The 19,265-nt window shown below is 43.5% G+C and overlaps 3 protein-coding genes and 1 non-coding gene across 7 annotated transcripts in view; 2 read left to right on the top strand and 2 right to left on the bottom strand.

Moving 5' to 3' along the window:
- The window catches only part of ATP7A (ATPase copper transporting alpha), a 59,621-nt gene extending 51,265 nt beyond the window's left edge, over positions 1 to 8,356 (bottom strand). For 2 of the 4 annotated variants that reach the window (XM_019540380.1, XM_019540384.1), the window contains exon 1: positions 5,451 to 5,508. The gene's annotated coding sequence lies outside the window, so the exon portion shown is untranslated. Of the gene's footprint in view, positions 1 to 3,989; positions 4,093 to 5,450; positions 5,509 to 8,337 lie in introns of those variants that run through there. The other 2 variants (XM_019540382.1, XM_019540381.1) reach the window with 2 other exon arrangements.
- Positions 8,357 to 10,268: 1,912 nt separating this feature from the next.
- On the bottom strand, positions 10,269 to 13,487 carry LOC109313699 (cytochrome c oxidase subunit 7B, mitochondrial). Its single transcript, XM_019540379.1, has 3 exons — positions 13,368 to 13,487; positions 11,304 to 11,428; positions 10,269 to 10,498 (listed from the first exon to the last, which is right to left on the bottom strand). The coding sequence occupies exons 1-3, from the start codon at positions 13,402 to 13,404 to the stop codon at positions 10,421 to 10,423; spliced, it is 240 nt and encodes a 79-aa protein (XP_019395924.1). The 5' UTR covers positions 13,405 to 13,487; the 3' UTR covers positions 10,269 to 10,420.
- Positions 13,488 to 13,707: 220 nt separating this feature from the next.
- Positions 13,708 to 13,820, top strand: TRNAL-CAA. The gene is made up of 2 exons: positions 13,708 to 13,745; positions 13,775 to 13,820. It is a non-coding gene; the product is annotated as a tRNA-Leu (tRNA).
- A 351-nt stretch (positions 13,821 to 14,171) lies between these two features.
- The window catches only part of MAGT1 (magnesium transporter 1), a 20,967-nt gene continuing 15,873 nt past the window's right edge, over positions 14,172 to 19,265 (top strand). Inside the window, exons 1-3 of the mRNA XM_019540378.1 lie at positions 14,172 to 14,285; positions 17,164 to 17,333; positions 18,255 to 18,372. Of these exons, the coding sequence (XP_019395923.1) occupies positions 14,196 to 14,285; positions 17,164 to 17,333; positions 18,255 to 18,372 (378 nt within the window). The 5' untranslated portion in view covers positions 14,172 to 14,195. The remainder of the gene's footprint in view (positions 14,286 to 17,163; positions 17,334 to 18,254; positions 18,373 to 19,265) is intronic.

Raw genomic sequence — 19,265 nt, 5'->3', positions numbered from 1 at the left:
GGGTTGCCCCTGAGCATGCATTCCCCCGCAAGGCCCTCCTGGATGTGTGCCAGGATAATTTTTTCAAAGAGCTTACCCGGGATTATGTGGCTTCCCTTCCCGCCCCCCCCACCGCCTTCTTTGCCAGACTGCACCTGCCCCAAACTAAACAATAACCAGTAAACTAACCAGCTGTCACTAGGATTATCAGTTAAATGATTTATCATTTAACCTTTCACATCCCTACTTCCCCCATGGGACTGTTAGGGCCTGGTAATGCCCCCTTCTCCCCATACAGGGCCAGGTTGGGGCTGGGCTGCCCCCCACCCCCACTTTAGCCAAATAGTGACACCCTGCACCCACCCCAGGCACCAGATTAGAACCCCATCTGCATCTGGCCTGTGGATGGAGAAGGCACTGCCCATCCCCATTGCTGGAGAAAAGTAAGCACCACTGATTTAGAGAAAGTGTGGCAATTCTCATAGGCTGAGTATTCAAACCAACCTGAGGGGATCTTGATGTGACATCAAACTTATGTAAGAAACAGGAAAGAAAAGCCTCATCTCTGAAGGTAATTCTTTTTATCAGCCCTCTTATCTTACCTGACAGACAAATCAGGACAAGTAATTTGCTCTCTCATTCATGAAGACATCCTTCAGCTATACTGTACCCTGTTAAGCTCTGATTCCTTTATCAGCGAAGACAAGCTTCCTGACTATGGAGTCTGTTTCTCAGCACAGTTCAGATTACGGGAGACAGACAAGGCTGCCAGTTCTGAGAGTGATTCTGATTATTCTGACAGCAAGGGCAGGGGTCAGCAACCATGCGGGGCTGATCCCCACCCCCCAAGCACTGCAGCACTCCACTTCATAGTACCCAGTCTGCCAGCTGCTGCCCCTACCAAGCACCACCATCCCTAATGGCAGTGGAAAGAGGTAAACTCAGGGGCACAAGGACCAAGACAGCAGCAGGGAGGGCTGCAGAAGGGATCAGTAATACTTCATATGGTAGAGAAGGGGGAGGTACCAAGCTGAGCTGCACGCTGCTGATCCCACATGTTGCCAAGCACAGGACTGAATCAAAGTACTTTGCAGGCCAGATCCAGCCCACAAGATGTAGGTTGGTGATCCCTGACATAAAGTCATGCTAAAGAACAAAACAACCCGAGCAGCTGCTAACGGTCCTGCATAGCTTCAGCCATTAACAGCTTAGTCTCCATTTCTTGTACAGGGACCAGAGAGGGAGAAAACTCAATAACAGTTTCTTCATAGCAACTTGGGATGTCCTGAAATTGAAACAGTGTTTGTGGTACTTATCTCCTTATTAGAACAGGAAGGATATGGAAAGAATAGCGTGCAACACCATCCTCTTCTCTGTGACAGTCAAGACAACAATCTCAACTCAACACACACTGAGGGCCTAGTCATAATATTCTATAGACTATACCAGTTCTACATGCTGCCCAATAAAAACATCTACATGAAGCTAAAAGGCTTCTTTGTCACAACTTCTTTACAGAGTCAGCATTAAATGACCAGAAGCTCTTAACTACACAGCATGTAGAATTCCAATTACTCGTTACTAGCTAGCACAAACAAGGAAAAAATATTAACAATTTAATGCTAATAGTCCTCTGAGGAAGATGATTCTTGTGTTTTTACCCTAACCTGTACAAAGAAGTGAAATGTCCAAATCTTGCCATGAATACAGCTCTCTGTATTGTTTGGATAAGTCTTATCAGTTTATGCAACTGTGCCACTTGCATCTTCCCTAGATGCGCATACAGTGAGATAATCTACTGACTTCACTAAAAAGTAAAAGGCTTATTTAAAAGAACATCCTGAAACGTTTAACTCATCTAAGTAAACACTGTTACAACAAACAACAAGTCTCATCTATCTGGTCTTCATAGCTTCTCTGACATTTTATGTGGTATGGTTGTATTTTGCATTAGTATAGTGTACATTCAAACACAGCAGCACTCACCTACAGTATTGGTAATCTCAAATTAGTGAAAACAATCAAAATAAACATTAACTCCATGACAAAAGGGACCACTGCTCTCTTAAACAATTCTATAAAAAGTACTCTTTGTACACAGATGATACTGGTAGCATGTCATGAATCTCTAACCAACTCCATTGTAGGAAGGACATGTTTCCTTCAAACAGTGGCACAGAAAGCAGAATACGTAAACCCAAGCTTCTTGCCATCTTAAATTCCACACCACTGCTATCTGGTGATGGAATAAATCTGGACAGTAACTTCCCTTCTTAATTGCTGGCTACAGCATTATTTCGTGTATGAAAATAATAATGGACAAAGCTATAGTGCAGTCTTATATTCAGAACTAGTGCACTGATAAAGATTTTTTTGGGCCGATACCAATGGCTGATTATTAACAAGCCATATCAGCTGATACTGATCACATTGCCCATATGCAGCCTGGCACCTTGGAGAGCAGCATCCAGCTGATAAGTCTGTTGTGGGGAAGGGGTGTGGGGGGTGCAGCTCAAGGTCCCCACAGTGAAGGACAGAGTGGGACTGGGGCAGGGGCTGCCCAGCTGGGTGGGGCAGCTTCCGTCACTGCATACACCAGATCACTGACCGGGGTGATCCGGGGCACCAGATCACTGACCGGGGTGGGGGGGGGGGGTCCCCTAACGGCCAATCGCTGAGCCCGAAAATCACCAGCAGCAAAACTGAGTATCCACTTCTACCAGCACTTCCAGTTTCGCAGCTGGTGTTTCCAGGGGGTGCATGTGCACCCTCCGTGTGTCACCAATGCCCCCTGGATCTGCACCTGGGGCAAAGATGGGCTGCCACTGTGGGCTGGCGCCAGCATTGGGCTCTTCTTGGGGGGGGGGGGGCAAAGTTGCCTCCCCCCCACCTCCTGGCACCCCCAAGATGTGCCGCTTGCACATGCTCCACCATGGCTAGGCAGTTCCTGGTGATGACAGAAGAAGAAACTGACTGAAGTTTAATTTACAAATCAATATGTGCATGTGTATTTATACACTAAAGCCAAGGAGCTCGACTGACTATTACCAATAGGTACAGCATCTAATAAATAACTTGTAGTTTAAGATTATTAACGACTTGCACTTTACTTATATATGCATTTATTAAGGTACATGTTGTTTTAGAAGGGAATAAGGGTTGGGCTTGAAGTTAAGATATTGCTATATCTATAATTTGTAGATCTTCCCTACCCAACAAAAGAACAGGATGATCTTCCCTACCCAACAAAAGAGTTTAGGACAACTCAGTTCAAGGCAGGCCACTGCCTCAATGAATTTAACGCACACTTGTAGAAGGATACAAGAAACCAAAAGATTTTCAACCCATTGCTGAAATACTAGGACAAAGTCACCATCTCATACACAAGCTTAGCCTTGAATGAGCTGTGTAAAAACTCAATACCATTATATTATACTCCCCCTATTATACTATTTACCACTTAATACCCTTAGAAAGTCCCTTTGAGCCAGTTTTAGCCTTTTCTATTATTCTTCTACCCATCCTTACAGAACAGAGAACAATGTTATTTCCTTGTTTGTATATCAACACTATCAATTATACTTGAAATACTGTACTCCTGCACGGAGAACAGCTCTCACTGACAGAACAGCTGATATACAATAAATATCTAGATATTCTCTACCAGACTGAAATATTTTTAAGGAAAAAAAGATCTGTAGGTAAAGTTTTAGGCTTAATCATTTGGTCTGCTGGAGTCTCCATGATAGATTAAAAAATGTTTCGTTTTCTTCAGGAAACTAAAAAGGTACCTGCAGAAAGTAGACAAGGAAACCTGAACAAAATAAACCTATACTTCTCAAAAGCAGTTCTCCCTGTGAAAAAGGATACATTTTTTTAACGTGCTGTAGAGACATTAATTGCTTCCTCACTTTAAAATGAAAAAGCCATGTGGCAAACACACCAGTTTCTGTAGCCAACAGCACACAAGAATTGTGTGATCAACATCATGCCTAGTGACCTCGACTCACCAGCCTGAAAGACCAGGATCCTAATTACAGTAGGGCGTGCAAGGACAGAGCAAGCCTTGATGCCAGTCTCTGGAGCCACTGTCTTATTCTGATGCCTGTCAAGAAGGTCAATATTTTCAGCTTACAGCTACTGAAGCTGATAAAAAGGCTGTCAGACTCAACTAGTCACACGTGTGTGGAAACAGATTCTATAAGATTTAACTCTTTGATCCTTATTCTAACTGCTAGACTAGAGCATTACCTGTTTCAAATCTGAATGTCCAGCTTGGCAATTCCTCCTTCATATTTATTATTTATATCCTAGGAACACCAAAGATGCATTAGGAACTATATCACAAAGATAAAAAATGGGCAGTGCTGAATAGAAAAATATGGCATACAAGCTATGTTACTAGGCTGGTGAAAAGTACATGTCTTGCTAGGACCAGGGTGCTGATCATGTTTTAATCTATTATTTTCAACAGTGAAAAGCTAAAGAAATGAGGCGACTTGGGGAAAAAGATTACACCAAGCTCTTACCAGTAAGAGTAATTTAATGGAACTTTGTTGTCTTCAGTAACAAATGATTACATGTATTTCTCTTGTATACGGAAGCATAACTAGACTTAACCATTGGAGGGAGGGCGGGAAAAATCACTGTACCCTGAGCACATTTAAGATAGCTTTGAGACCCTCAGATGAGTCTATTCTGCATTGCTTAGAACTTTATCAAGACTTGCCCACACCAGATGGATGTAGGAAATCGCTTTCAGGAGTTTAGTTCTTATTTTTTGAGGTGGGTGCTAGAAAGGATGAATGGAAAATATTTTACTTGAGTCCAAACAATATGTTAGTAAGACAAGAAGAAAATTCATAGCAAATCCTTCCATCCTCTTAGCAAATACCACACACAATTCCAGCTGGAGATTTTTGGAGACTATGACTAGTATCTGTACCAATAAGCACATCAGTAACATTAAAAATAGATGGCATTTCAAACACTAAGTATATAGGGAACCCCTTATTTTTAGATTAGCTTTAAAATACTAACAAGAACAATGTGCAGTATATTATGTAGGCATTAATAAAACACAAAAGAAGAATAGTAAATCATAAGTTACATTAGCTTTATTCTGACCTGTTCAACACTTGCAAAAAAGTGCTCTCTCTCTCTTCTATGTGCAACTAATTATCATTCCCTGATCACACCCAGACCATAGGTTCTCAGCTAGTCTTACTAATATTATCTTTGCACTAATATAAAGTTATTTCTTATCCAACTTCATTAAACAAGTTTGTCCAAAACGAATGTCATACACACTTCCAGCAATACTACCTTGATGAAAATCCAGTTTCCATTAAATATATCCAAGTTCTGTCAACCACATGAGTTATTTTGCATATTTTGCAACAGTGCAAATACACACACAGACTTTTTATGCAAATCTACACACACACACACTGATTAGAATATATTCTTGCAAAATTAAACTGGGCGCCAGTCTTCTGGAACTTCCCAAATTTTCAGAGGAGGTAGCATCTGTCAATTAATAAACAAAAAAAAGGATGCAATTGGGTTTAAACGTACACGTCTATTCTCCAGTGACTGCATGAAAGATCTATGTGAGCTATGACCATTCTGGTTAATGAGAGTTGTATGTAATTTCCCAGCGCACAGATAGAGGACAGGTATTACAGACTAAGGAGGAATGGCTTACCGTGTTACAGCTCTAGAAAATGTAATAAATAGCCCATTTACAATCCTGTACACAGTAAAAGTATGCAAATGCTTGCCAGAACTGTATGCAAAGTATTTGTGCCTTTGCCACGTGGCACAACTAGCTGACCTATGAAATTAAAAACCTTTGTAATGATTGTTAAATGTACTACAATTAGACAGTATTGATGAATTGTATACCATTCACTTATTGAATGGTACAATCACTATTCACATTTTATTTTTTTACTTCCTGTTTTTCACCCAGTTTGATACTGAACCTTTTTGTTGGTTAAGTTCCGCATCAGCTGAGTGACATAACATATGCTTGGAAATATTAGAAAATACATTTCCACTTGATTTCTATTTTCAACTTCATAGAAATATTTCGGCTGCTCTTAGGTTTAGTATTTTTTTATTTTGAAATAACAAACCTAGCCCAAATTCAGCCTGGTAGCATCTAATAAATCTACATAATAATAATAATAAAAATAAAAATCAATGTGTATATGGACACTAATGGATATTTATTCACTGATTTTTTTTGTTAACAAGTTACCTAAATATCCTAAACTGAGGCTATAAATGAAAGTAAAACATGTGGTGTGTGGCTTTTACAATATGGTGTTAAGACTAAAAAAAAAAACGCAGAGCTTGGATTGCAAGACTCTTGTGCAAATTAAGCCACCCTACTGGAGAGACCCAAGAAAAAACAAGCAAGTAGTCCATTTTGGTCCCATAGTTGTCAAGTATTAAATACTTTCAACTTCCTTTGACTTCAGTTCAGTGAAGAAATATCCCTCTTAGAGATAGATGCCTCTCAGCCAAGAGGAAAGAAGATGGTCCATGTGACTGAGGTTAATCCTTTCGTATTTTGTATAATAGACTGATTATCTGGCAGATATTTCCTGCTCAGTATGTCAGTACTCTTTCTATACTAGAGGGCTGATATTAAAATTTGATTAAGTGAATTTGGAGAGGGGGGAGGTCTCATCCTGACTTTCACTACTATCGTTAGACTGATGTAGCACAAAGGCACCTGTTATGTTGAGATGGACATCATAACTTGTTGCAGTTCAGAAATGAGGATCACTGGCAAACTAAGGACAGGCGTTGAAGCATTCACACACATATATTGTGCCTTCATCTGGCTAGAGATATGGGCCCTTCAAGTTTAAGAAAAGCTATTTGCTTGAATTGGGCAGAAGTCAGACTACATCCCCCCTCCACAGATAACCAAAGGGATACAAGTAGGTCATATTCTGTTCCTATTGCACTGTGTCTGGCTCTAGATGTCATAAAATTATGTCCCTGCTCAGCAAATTTGTAAGAAATGTTTATTATGGAAATGCTGAGATCTTAACTGTGCACACAGCATAGCCATGCTACAGTCAAGTACTAGGATGTTCCGGTGGGAACCCTGCTGTTCCGATGAAGTGACTGTCCTCATTCAGAGGACAAGTCATTGAACAACATGACTTAGTGTCATGTGGCATTCAAATCCTTCTTTTGACAAGATTTTTTGTGTGTTTAGTTAATAGTAAGGGGTTCATAACAAATGCAAGCTCTTCATCTGTTGATCTATGAATAAATCAATGTATAGTATTATATTTTAAGAAGGAACTGATCCTTGTGTCTGTCAGCAAACCTTATACCAGAACAGTTCTCTGGGTTTCTGCTTGAAGCAAAATGCACAAGTGCAAAATAAAAATAAAGAACCTGGCCTATGTCTAGGGATGCCACGTCTGTTTGAATCTATTCTGGGAGGCTTCATTACATGATATAATGACATCAATGACTTGACATCAGGAAGGTAAATGCACATGACTATTACATTTTAAAAACCCGCTGGACTACTGTATAAATCGGATCCAATATTTAATGTTTATTTTAATGAATACCCTATCATTTATCTTCTGGGTGACTCTCAGCAATTTCCTAGAGATTTATACCCAATTCCTGGAGACGCCAGGGCAATCCTGGAGGACTGGCAAGCCTACCTATGTCTGGTTTCCCCCTCTTTAAAACGAGGATAAGACTAGCAATCTCTTAAGTAAAAAGTTTTGAAATCAACTGAGATGTATAAGATTTAAGCCATCTTTTCGGCAGCATCGCCTGGCTCGGCACCAACTACCACTTGTTATCAGAGATGTCCTGGGGAAGTGGAGTTTATACCGTGACTGTTCCTGTTAAGCGAGTTTCCCCGTAATCGTTCAGCCCATCTGTCCGTGCGAGAAGTGCCCAGTCACTCTGGCATCCAGCTACCAGATGCAAGCGTTAAAAGGGACCTTCGGCTCTGAGGCCCCCTCCAACAGGCAGGCATCTCAACATCACCCATATTTTCTCTTGAGGTTGCTCTTCCCCCAGGGTGAAGGACGCTCCCCCCAGCACCAGCTGCTGGAAGAGGAACTGACAGCTCATCCTGCTGCCCCCACGTCCCAGCATGAGGACCTCCCAGGGCACCCCCGCACGGGGCCCTGCTAATATTACTACCCTCGTCCACGCTCAGCCCAGCCCCTGCGCGCAGAGCACCCAGCATCCTCCCCACCCCGCTCGGCCTCCCCCATGCTTCCCCCTGGCTCTGCCAGACCCCCGGCTGCAGGGGCTGAGCGCGCGCCCCACCCCCGCGCTCCGGGGCGCACCCGCACTCACCCGCGCCACCACCGTGCGCCCGGGGCCGTCGCTGCCACCTCCTCATAACACGGCCCGGGGCGGCCCAGGCCCCACCCCCGTTGCTACGCCGCCGGGCCACAACCACGTGACCCCCTCGGGAGCCGCCCTCCTCGCGTCACGTGACCCGAACCCACGTGACGGGTAGGCGTTCACATGATCCTGGCGTTTTCCCTGTCGCTGTCGTCGGGGCTGGGGCGCGATTGTTGTCCCCGAAGTATTTCCCTACCGGGCAGAGGAAGCGGAGCTGGGCACAGACGACAGGGTGGGAGGTCGCAGGATCTTTTTTTTACGCCGGGACCTGAGGGACAAACAGGATGCGAGCGCGGCCTGACTCGTGAAGGGCCGGAGCAGGCAGCCACCTGCTGGTGCAGGGTGCGTGCGTAAGAAATCTAGTCAGGTGCCTGATAAATCCCTTGTCGCTGACGAGCCCTGTTCGTGAGCAGCTCAGCGTGTTAGAGTGTGTTGCATCCACGTGTCACTTTAACTTTAGTGTGCTGCTCTGGCTCAAAGCTGCACCCTATGAACACCAGAACTTCCCCCCAGCCTGGATAAGGTTCTGCTCACTCCTCCCAGCTTCCTACATTGATATCGAGTGACTCCATACAATTTTGGCACATATCATGGTGCTGTCCTGCCTTCTAGAACGGTCTCAGATCTTTGCTGTACAAAATGTTTTTGAGGATACAGGTTACAGCATCACTTAAACATAGTTGCTTGTAAATTCATCCCCATCATTTTGACAGCAGGAGGGGAATACCCAGTAGAGGTCTTCATCACCCACCTATACACAGCTGCAAAATAAAAAGCGCACTGCAGTCAACTTGTGCAATCCCATCTGCAGCATCACCCAAGGACCCAAGCATCACCTAGATTACACAACATGCCTTTGTGCAGTAGGATGTCACATATGGTTCAGTGTACTTGGACAAAAACTACATTAGACTATCCAGTCATCACAAGCTTTTAAAAGCATAGGTGATACAAAATAGCAACAGATTTATTCTAGAGGCTGGTGTACAGTAAGATTTGGCACATCAGAAGGCCTTACTATGGAGCCTAGAGGCCCTATAGTGCTAACTACTGAAAGCCAGGAAGCTAAGACCTGTTTGTTGCACCGTTAGTTACTATCACTGTTCTGTATGATGCTTTTGCATTTTTAGAACTCTGGAGACAGAGAAAGTTGTCTGTTTTCAAATAATGCTCCATAACACAGCACATCTTTTACCAAAGAGAACTGCTTGACTTATTTTTTATGCTGGTTACTAAAGAGACATTTACCAACTGCAGAATTAACACCAGTATATTTTACTGAATAAACACTGAAAGTCATTATCAGGAAGAGGGACAAAGTGGGAAAAGCAGATTAGGATGCTATAATCAAGCCCCTCTAAGCAGAAAACTGAAATAGGGTACCTATATTCCTAGCACCAATAATTAAGTGACCAATGTCCCTTGAAGCCTTCAAGACTGCTGTGCAAGTAAAATGGCATAAAACAGCACTTCCTAATCTTTTCAATTATGCAAGCCTACTTTTAGTGCAAGTCCAACTCTTCCAAGAGAACTGCTGTTGGAGTAACAACCCCAGCTTAGAAACTACTGATAGGAAATGGAAAGACCACCCCCCCTTCATGAACAAGAGAAATACAAATAGTATGCACTGCATTTTATATGGTAAAGTCTAACACTCCAATTTCAGTTAAGGAGTGGGCACAATACCAAGGCAGATCTCCCTGCATTGGATCCATAAATGTCTATTTTTAACAGGATCCATGAAAAACATGTTTTAGAACATTTATTTATGCATGGTTTTCTTTATGGACCTCATTGAAATAAACCATTTTAAAAAGTTGTATTTTTTTAACCAATATACTTTAACATTTCTTACTATAAAATATGGGACAGGAATAAACTAGACGAAACAGGAGTTTAATGCATTTATTATACCAGTAATGCCATGGGGTACATGGCAATCAGTAAACAGATGCAATTACATGCATGACATAAGTACATTTTAATGGAAAATTCACACCAGTTCAGGGTTTTAATCAATGTAAATCAAAAGCTAGTCTTCTCTCCATTCTTTTGGAGTGACTCTGCCAACCGGTGACACATTCCACTCTATTCCAGTTAGTGCTACCACCTGGAAGAGGATAAAGTTACAAGAAGAAATTAGTGTACCCTTAAGTCAGGAAAAAAAACCATATTTTTAAGTTAGTGACATAAACATAATTTGTCAACTGCTTTTTCTTAAAGTTAGATTTCAAACAGCTGTTTGAGAACAACTTGGAGAGTACAGTGGAGTCATTTTATTTTCTAATAGTACATTTTTAGACATCAAACCTAACAATTTTATTCACTCTTTTATTATAGCATTAATATATCTATACTAGAAGAGTAATTTGCATATCAAGCATGTAGTAATTCTCTTAAGATCCACCTCATACCTGTAACATTTTACAGTGTAAGAACCAGATGTATAGTCCTCCAACTTAAAACCACATGCTGCTTTCCCAAACCATATATTTAAGAAGTTCAGCATATACAACAGCATTAGAACAAAATCTCTCTTATAATATAGCCACCCATTAATTAATCAAAATACAGGAATTTGAGAACTTTTTTTTTTTTTACATGGAAGTAAATAAAAATAAACTAGTGTTATTAGCTCGCATTTAATTACGTTGCCCTCCTAACCAAGATTTCTAAGTCGCAATAAAATAGGTGTTCAGTAGACAGTTACTTTGAATGTCAAGTCTAAGCCTGGATTTATACAATAATACTAGAAATGGAAGAGATTTTTAAGTCATTTTCTTTTAGGAAGCTCCGAAACCCTGATTTTGCATTGTGTACCTCACAGACAAATGCTTAAAGTACTTATCAGTTTGCAAGATCAGGGCTACAGTTGCAACAGACCCCATCAGTGGTCCCAGTTACACAATACTTACGTAAGCCCACACAGCAAAGCAAAATACAGTTCCGCTAATTAGCACCATGTTTCCATGTTTATCATGAAAGTCAGGTTCGTGTTTCTGATGAACCTGTCTTGCTGAAATCCTCCGAATGTCCCGAGCTAAGAGAAATAAATGTAAGGTTCAAAGAGAGATCTACAAATAAATTAAAATACTCAGCTCTCCAGGAAGCTCCAGTCATTCATCAGAGATGGATATGCTAAAAACAAGGATGCTTTCTATTCAAATAAATCAGAGTTTAACTCCATTTTGTTGGTGAATAGTTTTAAAAATGTCACTAAAAAGTACAATTCAAGAATCCTCCACACGAATGAACATTTGCCATCTCCTTTTAGACTCTCCAATGCTGCACTATTTTTTAAGTTACTAAAACATGTAACTGTGAATGATCACTAGTCAGGCATGAACTCCAAGGAAGTCTACCTTTAATTTAAATGTTACTAGAAGCAACTAAAGTACTAGTACTGTGGGACAGACAATACCGAATTAGATACAAGAAGAGGGGTTGGGGACTGCAGGTTTTGCAAATGTTTTCTTTTGTAACTATAGATGTAAACTTGAGGTCCAAACAAATCTTTGGAAGAGACCATAGCAGCTGTGCTGTGTAAAAAGCTCTTGGGGCAATAACAATAGGAAATCCTTCTTTTAGTGAAAGGAATAGTTGGGGTGGGGGGGAAGAAACCCTGGTCATACCTAGTTCACTCTCCCCTTACGCACTCACTCAGTGCCACTGTGACAAGTTTTATTTCAATTTAATGTTAATTCCATGCTATTTCAGTAAAACCAAACAAAAAACCAGGTTCTCTATCTATGGCTCCAGTCATATATCCTGGAGCATGAATTAGCTTCAGGATATACATACTGAACAAGAGAGGTTGAGCTAGCAAGAGAAGGGGAAGGAGAATGGAGACAAAGAAATACCGAACATGCATGCAAGCTTGTCAGTGCCAACCTCAATGCTAGCCTGTTTTCAAGGGAAGTAGAAAGCAGGCAAGAATAAGCAGCTATGGATTAGTGAACTGTTACCAGCACCATATATTCTTCCATAAACATTTCAGCTGTTTGGATGCATTATTATTATTATTATTATTATTTATTTTTTACAGTAAAGCCACTATAATAAACATTCTAAGAAAACCTGACTTCACCCTAAACACCATATTAATTTAAACATTGGTATAAAATTCAGTTTGAACAAGTATGAAAAAAACCTGCCACCTCATACACCCTAACAACATAGTCAAGCTCTTCCTGAGCTGGACCAGATGACTTTGAGGTCCCTTCCAGCCCTAATGTCTACAGAACTTGTGAAATCTAAGGGCTTTCAGACATAACATTTATTTCTGTCATCCTGCCACATCCGGCACAAGACAAGCCAGTCATGCTAAATGAGGTTTCTTTGGGAAGATGCAATCTCTTTTATTAGACCAACTAAATCGTTGGGGAAATTGTTTGCTGCAAGCTTTGGGGCACAAACAGCCTTCTTTCAAGCATAGGGAGAGGCTGCTGGGGTTTTGCTTTCTCAGCAAGGGTGTTTGTGTCCCAAAACTCACAACAGTTTCCCCAACGATGTAGGCAGTCTAATAGAAGACACTGCATCTTCCCAATGAAACATATCGGGGTCCCTACACCACTGAACCCCCACAGCAGCCCTCATGCAGCCCTGCTCGCATCTGGACCCCAGGCAGCCGGCACCGGTCACACCCAGAGGAAGCCTCTCTCCATATTAAGAGTTTTTAATGGTTTTTGCTTTTCAAAGCAACACACGAGGCGACACCCAGCGGGGCAGCAACCTGCATGCCGAGACCCGATGCTAGGCCCGGCTTGGGGCTGCGGGGCCAGGCAGGGCGAGCTCAGAGGCGGGTTCCCCAGACCGGGCACCGCGGCCTGACGCAGCCAAGGGCTGCAACGATGAGCCCCAGGGGGAAAACGCTTCAGTGCCCCCGGGGCTGCCTTCAGCATGAGCCCTGCGACCTCCGGGCCTCACAGCCCCTCTCCCCGCGGCAGGAGTATCCCTGTCCCTGTCCCGGCCCCGCTCACCAGTGCGGCCCAGCGCGGCGCGGACCCAGGGCAACATCACGGTAAAAAAAAACCCAATTCCGCAGCAGCGCCCTTGGCAAACGGTGAAAAACAAAATGGCGACCAACCGGAAGCCGCCTCCCGCCGCGCATGCGCAACAGCGCAGGGCAGTCTGGAAAATGTAGTGTTCGGGCAGGGCTCTCGGGAAAGGCGCCGCTGTGCTGCGGAGGCAGCGGCTGAGGCCGGGCAGAAGCAGTTTAGAGCAGGCGGCAGCCCCGGCGCAGGGCTGGGGAAGTCCGCGGAGGCGTGACAGGTGCGAAGTGAGACACTAAGGCGCACCCCGCGGCTTCGTAAGTGGAGTGTCAGGATGGCCGAGTGGTCTAAGGCGCCAGACTCAAGGCGTAGCTGCCTTCCGGAACGGGCGGGTATTCTGGTCTCCGTATGGAGGCGTGGGTTCGAATCCCACTTCTGACACTAACTTTTTTTAAAATTAATTTTCCCATTCCTGTGCCCGGGAGAGGGGAAAAAAACTCCAAAAAAAAAAAAAAAAAGTTTTATGGCTCATTCGCCTCCCTAAAAGCAGTGCCCCTCTCCTTTTCACGACAGGGAGGCAAGGTCTGACGTCATGGCCTGTCAATCTCCCGGCTTTCACCCGCTTCCTCGACTAACCAATGACAGGGCGGTATCTTGCCTCGTTGCCGGCCGCGGAGGGGCGCTTGGGCCAATAGGAAGCAGAGCTGTTGGGGCTCAGCCAATAGAAAGTTAGCTGGCTGCGCCACTCGGCCAATGGGCAGGCGCTCGCCGAAGAGCTCAGCCAATCGGTGCGGCGCTGCCGGGGAAGGCACGGGCATGGCGGCGCTGCGGGTGGCGGCGCTGGGGTGGTTGGTGCTGCTGCTGGCCGGGGGAGGCCCCTGGGTCGCGGGGCAGAAGAAGAAGGAGGTGAGGGCCGGGCCGGGTTGGGCGGTGCTGCGGGCTGTGCCCGCTTCGGGCCGGGTTGTGCAGCGCCGGGCACCGCGGAGGCCCCTGTGCGGACAGCAGCGGGCTCCTCCCCAGCGGGGGCTCTCACCCGACCTTCCCAGGCTGCTCGAGAGGCCCCAGCCAGTGCTGCTAGGTCTTAACTATGGCTGTATCGTATTGGAAGCTCAAAAATCGATCGGGTTTGGTGGGGAAAAAAATGCAAATAGGACTTATTTACTTTCAGTTGCTCACTATAAGTCGGTGGTGAGTGAGAGCTGGTCATCGAAGTGGACGTTTTCCTTTCTTTTGGGGGAAGCAGCCCTAAGAAAGTGCTGGCAGCAAACCCACAAGTTGGTTAAGACTCTCCGAGAGTGACTTGGGTTTTGCACATGCTGCGCCAGTGAGCAGCCTTGGAAATAATGGCTTATTTTAGACACTTCTACTATTATCAATTGCATGTGGTGTTGAGGGTTGAAATGATCGTGCAGATAGGATAGTTACCTTTCACCTGGCAGCGCTACCCCCAGCTTCCCAAGCAGATGAATATGTTGCAAAAAATTGTGGTTTGTTTTTTGGAGGCCACTAAAATCACAGACACACATACATTAGATGGCACAAAAGGTGTATTTGCAAATAGGGTCAGAGCAGAGTCAAAGACTCAGATTATTCTGAATCCACCAAGGAATTTTTGCAGGCTGTATTTATTTTTTTCCTCCTGGGCATGTGTGCAGAAACAGGAACTCTTATAGCTCATTTCTGTTTCATACAAGCATACATGTGGTTACATCACTACATCCATCGCATGTACATTATAATTAACTACTTAAGTATGCAGGGCGGAGAAGTAAATATGTATCAGCTAATTGAGCATGCTCAGAGAATACTATAGGTCACTAAGAGTTTAAACCTCCCCCCCTTTCAAGGACACACAGTCAGTTGAATTCCAGCTTCTGTAATTTGCATGAGAACGGCTAGGGAGAAGCTGGGGGAGAGTCTGTGATTTAGTATAAGAGAAGCTGTGGCAAGGCTGGCCAAGGAAAAAAGTCCTTGGCAGTGTTTCTTTTTTATCAGGTGCAAGACGCAAGCTGTGCATTTTTAATAATACTCTATTTCTAACAAATAGATGGCAGCGCTTGGCTCCCTGCCGGGGGGCCTGGAGCCTTGTGGTGGGGGATAGGCCAGGCAGGGAGAGCCTGGGCCTGTGCTGTGCTGCTTGTCTCCTCACACCTCAGTTGTCAAGAGGATCCTGCGGGTGCCCTGGTTGAGGAGCGCTGGTTGGGAGTGCTGTTGTAAGCTCTTTTTTTCCAGCTGTTCATTGACAAGGGGATAAGTCCACCCTTCCGGTCAGGGACAGCCAGTCACCAATCCAGTTTCTTGGGCTGTGGATAGAGCGGGCCTAAAACTGCTTTAAAAGGGTGCAAGGATTTGCTGCCCAGGAGCTTGTCCCAGTTGTTCTGCCTTCAGTGTTACATCTGGCTGCTCTGAGAGCAGTGCTCAGTAAGCTTTAGTGGCTGTCGTTTTAACCTGGAGTGGAACCGGGTTAAAGTTATGACAGTCTTGTTCCATTTATGCTGCTGTAGGAATGGAGCACTGACAGCGACGCTGGAACACCTTGTACATGCATTATTTCATACCAGGATGACTCTTAGCCCCTGTCCACACTCTGATTAGAACCTTGTGATCTTTGCTCGGGTCTTACTGATTTGCAGGTGGCTGAGAGTTGCATACCATTTTGCTCAGAGAATGGTGTGAAGTAACTGGCAGCTGCATGAAGGAATGAAAAGGATCAGAAAGAGGATGTAGATTGCGTAATTTCTCAGGGTTCACTTTCAGGTGCTGGAAACTGAGCTCATATTCCATTGCTAGTGTATAGGCTACAGGTGGAAAAAAGTATAGGTTTTCCTCACCAACCGCTGGAGTTAGGTTTCCTGAAAGTTTCTGCAGCTGGCAAAAACGTGGTTGGCAAGACAAAAGGCTTACGGGAAAAATGGCAGGTATCAGGCTAATGCGCGGCCATGGAAAACCGTGGTTGCTCAAAACTGTATACCGTGGTAGCCAAAATGGTATACAGAATATCAAGTGTGGGTGGTTGGTGGGGGAAACCTGTATCATTGTATGTTTGCCCCTGTTTAATGCCTTGATAAGATAGCCATATCTGTAGTATTGATTCAAGAAGATCTGGGATGGAAATAGAAAGGGAGCTGAAACTCACAATAGAGATTGTATTGGTAGGGCGGGGTTGGGACGTTCTGCACAGTATTTGTAATTGTGTGCCCATTTTCAGCTGCCTGTGGTAATAATGAAAACACAGTTTAAAAAGAAAGGTTAAACTAACCTTACAGTCATATATATATACACACATAAACCTTTTGTGGAAGGGTGAGGGAGGTGTGTTCACGGACAAGAAGGGAGGAAGGGAGTGTTGACTTTACCTTAGTGGCAGCAACTAAAACAGATCAGTGAATATATAATTTAGGTCACTTGAAAATGGGAATTTCTTATTTTAATTTACCTGGTGGTAAATTACAAATTATTAATTATGTAAATTATGTGATATAAAATTTTATGACTAGCAGAAAGTACCAGGACTTTGCAAACTTGTTTAAAATTAAATATCCAACTATTTGTGGATCATTACCTATGGATGAGGATCTGTGTATTCCTTGAGTAATATTAACATTGACCATATAACATATAGCTTTATTTTCTGTATTCATCTTTCTGACATGTTACCATGAGACTTAACACTTCAGAGTATGTAAAGACTTGGTTCAACTTAACATGTCATCCTTTTCTTTTCTTTTTTTTCTTTCTTTGTTTTTAAAGCATCTCTCTGGCTTTATTTATTTATTTTTTTTAGATGGTGTTATCAGAAAAAGTTAACCAGCTGATGGAGTGGGCCAGCAAAAGACCTGTTATTCGAATGAATGGAGAGAAATTTCGCCGCCTTGTAAAGGCACCACCAAGAAACTACTCAGTGATTGTGATGTTTACTGCCCTTCAGCCTCACCGTCAGTGTGTTGTATGCAAGTATGGATTTAGTTCAAGTCTAAATAGCTTAAGTATGTCCTCTTCTGTATGTATGCTCATCTGCTTATGTTCTTTAGGAGATAAACCTGTACCTTTTCCTAATTACATTGTATCTGTTGCCTGCAGATGGGAGAGCTAATGTACCTACGCTTAAAACTATAGTAGCTAAGTATCTCATACATCTGTGTGGCAAATAATATAAAATTATATTTATAGCTTTGATATCTGCTGAAGTAATGGTAGTTGTGCAATGTGAAAAAGGCAAGTGTTGCATGCAAATTTAATTACAATTTTAGACAAACAGAGGTTAAAATATATTTTTGGGGCATGAAAGCTAAAAAAAAAATCTTCACAGGTTTGCTTTTGTGTCTTGCCAGTTTACATTTCATATATCTCTAGTGCAGTTAATTTATTTGCAGCGATACTATTGCAGATCCTTGAGTTGACTACAGCCCCTCTGCCTTGCTCCAGAGGTATAAGGGGCCATAAAGGTGGCTTCAGTGACAAATTGGTTAAATTCCTTTGTTCTTGTGTAGAGTTATACTGGGGGAAGAGAGCACACCTGGTTGCATTCTGATAATCTGTGCACTTCATGACAGTCCTTTGGATTTAGGCAGCTCAGCACAATTTGAAGCAAACTTGAGCTTAATCTTTGCATGCATGTAGTCCCAGACCCATACTGCTAGACCAACCCATGCTTAAATGTCTTAAATAAAATTGTGGTATCCAGTGCTTCTGTCAGATAAAAACATTATGAATGTGCACTTAAATATTACACAGAATTTATTAGTTCAAAGCCTCCTTCAGTTAAGTGGGTGTGGTAGATGGTATACTTAGAATGAAACATTGTATCTGGAAGGATGTTTGAGTTGCATCTGATGTTTTGGGCAAACACTCATCTGTTTTTATGTGTTTATACAGGCAAGCTGATGAAGAATACCAGATTCTGGCAAATTCCTGGCGATATTCCAGTGCATTCACCAATAAGATTTTTTTTGCTATGGTGGACTTTGATGAAGGCTCAGATGTATTTCAGATGGTAATCTCTGTCTCATTTTTTTTAAGTGAGTTTTATTAGGATATTGGAAAATGGGGGAGTAGTGATTAGGAAATATATACAAAATATTAAGGTACGATATTCTATGTTAAAGCATAAGGGCAGGCCTGTCTAAAGCAGTGGTGCTCAACTTCTTGGTCCTGTGGGTCAGAGAAGTGTCTCAAGCCCATCTGTGCTCCAGAATTGGACCCTGATGGTTTGGCACTACCCCTTCCTGCTTCCTGCATTGAGATTGGATCCTGAGGGGGCCAGGATTGGACCCTGAGGGCCTGGCACCCTATATGCCAGGATTGGACCCTGAGGGCCTGGCACCATCCCTTTCCACTCCCTGTGTGCTGAGATTGGGTCTGGTGGGGGTGGAGAGTAGCACTGCCCTCTTATGCCCCTTGCCTCTTGTGCCAGGATAGGGCCCAGTACATCCCTGCCTGGCCCTATGCATTGGGATCAGGTGCAGGTTCCAGTGCACAGGGCTCGAGGCTCCCCACATATCCAGAGATTTGGCATCAGGGAAGTAGTGCCACCACTCCCCCTGCCATGGAATTTCTAGACCTGTAGGGAGCCCCGCAGGCCTGATGAGGTGGCTGCGTAGGCCACTTCTAAGTTCTTTGTCTAAAGTGACTGCAGAATTTTACTGTCCTTCAACCCAAATCTCTGTCCTTTAACCCAAGAGAAATATGCAAGTTATCGTCACTACTATATATACTGAATATGCATGAGGGATGAACTGAGTGACCTAATTGTGTCTTGGTAGGGATACAGGACTTCATAGTTTCTAGGGTCGGAAGGGACCTGAGGAGATCATCGAGTCCGACCCCCTGCCATGGCAGGAAAGAGTACTGGGGTCAAACGACCCCAGCAATATGTGCATCTAACCT

This window comes from Crocodylus porosus, unplaced genomic scaffold, assembly GCF_001723895.1.
Source record: "Crocodylus porosus isolate Cpor-Errol unplaced genomic scaffold, CroPor_comp1, whole genome shotgun sequence".
Classification (NCBI taxonomy): domain Eukaryota; kingdom Metazoa; phylum Chordata; order Crocodylia; family Crocodylidae; genus Crocodylus; species Crocodylus porosus.
Note: the sequence above shows the minus strand (reverse complement) of the source record. Positions and strands in the feature narration are given on the sequence as shown.